At 46.3% G+C, this 7,429-nt stretch overlaps 1 protein-coding gene across 1 annotated transcript in view; it reads right to left on the bottom strand.

Annotated features, from left to right (window-relative positions):
- Nucleotides 1–5,140: 5,140 nt before the first annotated feature.
- Nucleotides 5,141–7,429, bottom strand: part of LOC8042925 (zinc finger FYVE domain-containing protein 26) — a 207,899-nt gene continuing 205,610 nt past the window's right edge. Inside the window, exon 47 of the mRNA XM_029966725.4 lies at nt 5,141–6,968. Within this exon, the coding sequence (XP_029822585.3) occupies nt 6,795–6,968 (174 nt within the window). The 3' untranslated portion in view covers nt 5,141–6,794. The remainder of the gene's footprint in view (nt 6,969–7,429) is intronic.

Genomic DNA, 7,429 nt, shown 5'->3' with positions numbered 1-7,429 from the left:
CCACCAAAAGCGTCTCGATTATTCCACGAAGGGGTGAGCAGTGCTTGTCGTACAAGGCATCTGCGAGAACGCGGGATGCGATCTCGCAGGCAATCAGTTCATGGCACGACGTTTCGTCAACATACAGTGCCATTGCCCGGCCGTTTAATCGTTACATCGACAGCTCGGATTAACATTTTCTGTGATGAGCCGCCGCACACTGTTCCCGGGAAGCGGCGTGGATGGGTGGCTTGCTATAATATAAATAAACAAAAGCAAATGGGCAGCACCTTCATATTGACGGATAATAAAGCAGTAGCACGACCCTGCGTAGCTCATAAAAATCGGTGCTCGTTTGTGTTTGCTTTCTTACTCGACATCATTAAAAAAAAACGTGCGGGAAGGGGGAAGGGGGGGGGGGGGTTATTGTAGTTCACGGGGGACAACTTAGTTGAAGTACCAAAAACGCGTGAGTGTTAAAAAGCAAGGATTGTCACGTAGTGCGATGTCGACGAAACTAACTTTCGCACGGAAGTGGCGTTTTAATCGCGCGAGAAAGCATACTTGCTGAGTTTGAAACGCCGTCTGTCCGACTTCTTTCCCCGTCTTAAACTTTTGATTGCCTGAAGATTTTCTTACCCAGGCTTAGGTGTTCTAACAAAGTGAGAAAAATATGCCAGACCTCCGACCGGGCATTTCAGCTGGCCGTGTCTTACGGCTTACATTCGCGCCTATTTCAGTCGGTGATGTGATCTAACGTAACCATCAAAAATAAACAGAACCCAAATGAAAAACGCTGGCTCAAAAGGAAAACGAAACAACCAACCTGAGTTTTCATGCGAAGATCCGGAAAGCGCGGTGCGAGTGCAGCTTGCCGCCGGCCGCACTCGCTCTGCGCTTTCGTGGCCGTTCTCGATGCTTCTGCGTACCGATTAGTACTTAACATATCCGTAGAAGTAACTTGAGACGTTCAGAAGTGTGTAAGTCACCCAGCAGCAGAGGAAGGTGGCCCGGATTTGATCGGGTTTCAACACCCGCACACGCTTCCGTAGCCGTCATGGGGCTGCGTCGGCTGCTAGCTACGAACCGGAAGTGAATATTACCCAGAGTTCTTTGAGGCTGCTGCCAAACGCCGGTCACCTATTCCCTAATAGCGTCAGCGCGTTACAACCGAGCCGTTCGAAGTGCCCGTGGGGTGACGAGCGTGTGGCTGGCCCAAGGAGCACGTAGCTTCCACAACACAGTCAGCTTAAGGCTGAACGGGGTGGGGAAAGCAACTTCTGTTCGAGTTTTGAGCGACGGGCTAATCTTCTAGAGGGAGAATGGCTGTTTCCGGTTGCACGAACGAGGGCCCGAGAGAGAGGGGAGTCCTTCCTTTCTGTCTTCTTGGGCCGTTTGGTACAATGCGCGACTTGTGAGTTGAGGAGGAAAGCTAAGGGAGGGAAAATGTTGAAATGCCAGAGAGCGGCGCTGCTCCGAGGAATCTGCTACGTTACAAGTCAAGAAGGTAGGAGAAGCTCCTCCCACAGGCGTGATGCGCCCGTTTCAAATCTCTCCGCAGTCGAAAGAATAGTTCACTGGAAACGCTCCTTGTTCCGCTTCAATGGATTCCCACTTGTCTCCGATCCCACTTTTTAAGAAAGGGACATTTGTATTTATTGCAGGGGGAACCGAGCCCCCTGAAAGCAGCCTTTGTATCTATCGGAGGGGGCAGCTAATCCCCGAAAGGTCGTATTTGTTTTCATTGGAGGGGCAAAACTTAATCTCCCTCTCGTGGCTTCCACAATGCTAAGTCAAAGTCGAAAGATAAAGCAAAGATGTACAGAAAGGCAAGACCCTCCTCGCGCGTTGGCCGCGACGTCACGGAAACGGTGGGACGCTATTGGATGCGAAGGTGGCGGAGGGATATATGATTCTTTTTGAGGGGCATTTGCAGCTACCTTCTTGACTTGTAACCGACTATGGACTACTTCCCAAATAGGCTCCGCATGCATCCACCAGGTGCACATTGAAAGATCGTTTGACTTTAAAATTAGTTTTCTTGTGTCTCTCAACGGAAGACTGGTGTTTTTGAGGTTATGGTGCAACATGCAACACATTCAAGCTAGAAAATGAGCGCTGGAATTTCGTTCGTTCCCCTACCCCTTTAAAGTGCTTTCCGTTTTTTTTTTTTTTTTCGTAAATGCCACTGGAGATTACCCCTCCCCTTTTTACTCCGGGCTTGGTGACCCATCAGGCGACTGGTTTTGCCTTTTGCACTAGGGACCTTTCTAAGACCTCTTTTTCCTCCCTCCTTGGAATTAATAAACTGAGAAGTGGTATGGTATGTGATGTATGAGATGTGTCTAGAAACTAACATCCCAATTGAAATAAGAAACATCTGCAACATTGTGGAATGCTTTAAATTATACGGCGGCATTTCTTATATCACAGCACAAGTTTTCAGATACCCTCCTCATAGAAGCCAATATCTTTGGCATCTATTCCAAAAGCAATCTGTGCCACTTACCGTATTTACTTGCAGGATTAACGCATTTTTCCCGAAAAATCGATGGAAAGTTGGGGAAGGGGGGGGGGGGGGGGGGGGCGTTCATTACGCGAAGTAAAATTTTTGCGTCCCATAATGAATGGACCTTATATCCCAAAAAAATTGACGTAACTTCTTATCTCTTTCCGCGTGACGCGTCACCCAAAAACCAAACTGCGATATGCACAAAAAAAAAAAGCTCTCCATGTTTTTTTTCTTGCTTCCGTTGGATCTTTTTATATTTCTTTAACGCCTTTTGCGAAGAGTTTTGTTTGCCCAAAAGGGCTTCTCCCCTTCTCTTTCTTATCTCCGCGCGCGGCGCGCAAACAAAATCCGAACCGCGCTGTAGAAAGAAAGAAAAAAAAAAAAGCCCCTTTTCATGTTTTTCTTTTTTGCTTCCGTTCGATTTTTTTTAAAACAGATTTTGCAAGGCGTTTTGTTTGCCACGAGGGCCTTCTCCGCTTCTCTTTCTTCCAGACTGCGCTGTGAAAAAAGAAAAAAAAATGTTTTCTTGCTTCCGTTGGGTTTTTTTTTATTTTTTTAAATACCGTTTGCAAGGTTTTCACCCACGCTGCCCATGCATTCGCGACCTCGCTGCACCAGGATAGAAAAGTGCGTTCATTTCGCGCAAGGGGGAGGGAAGGGGGGGTCAAAGCTTTGACTTCCCAGTTGGGGGTGCGTTTAATACGCTAATGAAAAAAAAAAGTCGAAATTTTGAGAGCCGACTTGGGGGGTGCGTTCATTGTGCGAGTAAATACGGTAGGTGTTTTGCAGTTATTTTTGTCAAGTAACGACTTGGAAACTTGAGTGACAGGCATCACAAGATCAAAAGTTGTAAGGCTCTCCACGTTCCCCCAACAGGTCTGAAAAAAGCTCCACAATGCACCATAAACACACTACAGTAAAAAATTACAGGGCAGCAAAATGATGGTCGAGGCAAATTTGTGGAACCACAGGGGTAATTGTCTATGAATGGGATAGCATTTATCGTTGCACACCGCCAAATTTAGCGGGGAAACTAAATTGGTGCACAGGTTGCGTCGCCAATTTTTCTGCAAAATTGAGCGGGAAAACCCTCCGCTAAATTTAGCGTCGCCCTCTAGGGCACTAAATGCTTGTCGTCCTTGAGATCACCCTAGAAATCGTCCTTGAGGTTGTCCTACACGTAATCCTACATGTCGTTTTTAACGTCGTCCTCTAGAATTCATCCTAGATGCCATCGAGGATGACAAAAAGACATCTAGAATTAACAACCTCTAGGACGACCTCAAGGACGAACTTATTGCCATTCTTGTCCAGCTCGCTTGCAGCTTTGCACCAATTGCATCTTCATAACGACCTCTAGAGTGATCTCAAGGATGACCTCTAGGACAATTTCTAAGACAATCTCAAGATGGCGTCTAGGGGACGACCTCTAGGACGCCGTCAAGGTCGTCAGGCCTTCGAAGGGATGTGAATGTGAAGGAGTGCGTACACGAGCTCCACATACGCCTGGCACAATGGGGTGCAAGCACAGTGAACTAAAATGGTCTACTGCGCATTGGAAGGCCAGAATGTGCATAGCTGACGAGTAGTACCTTAATATTGCTATCGCATTAAAATTCAATCACGTTTCTGTAATGTTACTTCGCTCATCATTAAATTTCACACATTTGTTGAAGGATCTTTCATCATTCACCTGAAGGGCTTCAGAGTCGGCAGGTTGTTCTACTTTCTTAAATCGGACTACTGCAAAGCATAAACCGCAAAAATAATCACATTCAGAAAATGGCATCAGGGTATGACAAAAATATGAGGTAACAGAACTGAACAAGTGCAACGCAAAAGTTAATATGCTTGTGCAGGAACAGTACTTTTCTGCAAGTGCCCCATAGAAAAGGGAATGCCCATATTATGAACACAACTATTTTGTTGGAACCTCCAGAAAAAAAAAAAAAACCTAGAGAAGGTTGGAACTGTGTTTACGCAAGAACACCACCTCCAATATTGTTCCTGACTGTACACCATTGAGGCTAACTGGGCAGAACCACATAGAATGTTCACCTGCTAGCCTAAGTTTTTAACATGGTATAGGAATGCCATTACATTTACGTCAGGTTTTTAGCAATTTAGCAAAATGAGCAAAATTTAGCTTCTGCTAAATTTTGCTCATTAAAGTTCAATGAGGAGATACACCAAGCTGCCAATTCAGAGTTGCGCTGATAAGGTGTCATGCTTTGTGTAACAAAGATTTCGCCTTTAATTGCAAGTCCTTTCTCGTCTTAAGTTTGGAGCATATTCATGTTTTGGTTTCACTCCAAAGACCACAAGATCCACTGCTAGAAGTGTGACGTGTGGCATTGTGCTCTGCCCATTGCAGGTCCCAATTACTAGGTGGCACTGTGTCATCAACATGGTCTAGGAATTCAAGCCATTCATTGTGACCCTCTTCAGACCGAGTACAGTTGACTGCTCTTGGTACCAAACTCTGGTGTTATAAAAACTTAGAAGATAACTGCTCTTCCTAAACTGCAGAGCAATGCTCCTGATCTGTTTGTTCAAGCTTACTTTGCACTTGCACGAAATGTTACAGCATAGCCGACAGAGGAAGAGGTGGAAAGCACGCAATGAACATGAGGAGGCCGACGCATTTCAAACTTTCTAGAAAGCAGCATTTATGCATTTTACCGTTGCTACACATCCATCGAAAACCTTCATCTAATTCATAATACAAACCTATAAATATGTCATATGTACACAACTGATCTACAGCTCTAAATAGAAATCTCACAACCTGTCTTTGAAAACATGGGCCACAACAACTGCTGCGACAACGGCATAGCACTTTTGTTTTTGTAACATGGCACTCAGGAAGGCCACTCAAATGTCATGGTATTCTGGCAGTGCACAGCGAACCTACAATATCAGTAAGATGGTCATTCTGGCTAAAGTCCTTCGATTAACGCTTTGCTAAGTAGCAACAGCAATTGATGTGCTGACGCACTCTACCACTGTTCCGGGACCGCGTTCTATTTAAAAAGAGCATGGCGCATTTGACTCGACCACACTCCCACGTAACGGTTGGGTACCTTGGCATTCAAAAGCCTGCCCACGTCCAGCGTATCTGGATTATCACGTGACATGACCCGCCGGAGTAACTCGAAACAGCTATGGTAGGTGAGTTAGGAAGAACATGGCGGACTGCGCACTAGCAGGCGGCAGGAGTGAGGAGGAGGACAACCTCACAAAAGCGTTCATCAAGGGGCATTAGTTATAACAAATGGTAACAGAACTGGAAGATGTTGGCTAAACGAGAGCTTTTACAACCACTAAAAAAGAATAATGTAAGATCTTGCAGGTGCTTCACCTGGGTTGCCAGACGTCTTCTGACATTTGAGCTACAAGCGAAACGATGAAGGGAGTGCTAATCGGCACAGCAGTTTACGGCTCTTTGGCACCTGGACAAAAGATGCTACCAAAAACATAAAACAGGGCATGAATGAACATTGCATGGTGCTCTAACAATATGGAGGGGGCCCAGAAATTTGCAACTCCACAGTTACCCAGGATAAACACTCCCACACTACCCACAACTTGAACAAAAATAAGGCACTGTTAATAAAGCCATGCAGTCGAATGGACTAACAAGTCTTTGGCATCTGTGTTGCTCAACTAATGCATCCGCTATTCTAGCATGCACGCTCACATTTTTTCGGCTGATATACATTCCCAAAAGTGCTCAGGCTACGAGCCAACTCGCCTGATTTAGAAAAGCTACCCAAGACGCCAAAGTCCAGAGGGAAGCAAACAAATAAGGAGGGGAGGCAAACAGACAAAAAGCCAAAAGATTTCAGCAAATGGGCGCAGAATACTTTGATATCTGTCTGCTCCACTTTCTTGATCAGGCACACATAGGGTCAGCAGCAATTCAAGTAAAGGCAGGACAACTTCTACAATGCAAGTCCTAGAAGACGCAACATTTCATTTAGAATCTTACTATATGTACCGCACAGTACCTATATACACGACTCTAAGCACATTTCCTTTGAAAATGCACAACCCAAAGATGGGGATGCTTGCATCTGAAGCCCATATTTACCTTTTCTCCTCTCTTGTGAACAGGAAGGTGGTTAGAATCACGTAAAAATATCGCCGGAGTAGTGGAAAGATAAGCTCCCTACCAAATGTCGACTCCGACGCTTTCCCACCGACCTCCTCTAAGATCCATAAAGGTTTCCTATGTAAGGACGGAGCTTTCTCCAAATATTTTGATTAACAAACTGCTCCTGGAGACACATGCCGTGCATGTTCACCGCGGAAGCTCTGCCATGGCCTCGAGTCGCTTCTCGCAGATGGTGCGAACACTCTCTTGACCGGCCTCTTCGGCCAACACCATGATCCGACGGACGTGGTCCGTCCGGTTTTGTCGGACCGCCAGCAAGTAGGCAGTCTTGAGGCGCCCGGCAAGCATGTAGCCCTCAATCTGCAAAAACAGGGCAAGAACCGCTCAGCTTTTCCTGTGGACATGGATTTCTCGAGTTCGGTGGCAGGTGGCAGAGACACTCTCACTGCCACCGCACTCCATATTGTTTTGAAGCAGCCGTAGGATGTTTCATGTCTCCGCAGCCTTTCCGACGTTGCTTCGTGTTTACCCTGGCTGCATGTAAGGTCTATGATTGCAGCATCCGTGGCAAGAGCAACAACGGGAACAGGTGCATCGACAAGCGCATACGAATCGAAGTTGTCCTTGGTGGCTTTGCCAACATGTTTTCACACACTCTTGTCGAGACTGCCGCAGCCATGGAGATCGTACGCCAGCTCAGCAAGCAAGCTCGCGAGAAAAACTTCGAAATACGCAAAGTAGTTGGCGATCTTTCATGTTCGGGCCGCAGGCACGCTTTCTCCTGCATGAGAAACTTCTCGAACCCATCCAATATGCCTTGC

This window comes from Ixodes scapularis, unplaced genomic scaffold, assembly GCF_016920785.2.
Source record: "Ixodes scapularis isolate PalLabHiFi unplaced genomic scaffold, ASM1692078v2 PGA_scaffold10__122_contigs__length_95168666, whole genome shotgun sequence".
NCBI classification, from domain to species: domain Eukaryota; kingdom Metazoa; phylum Arthropoda; class Arachnida; order Ixodida; family Ixodidae; genus Ixodes; species Ixodes scapularis.
This window is presented reverse-complemented; position numbering and strand designations above follow the sequence as displayed.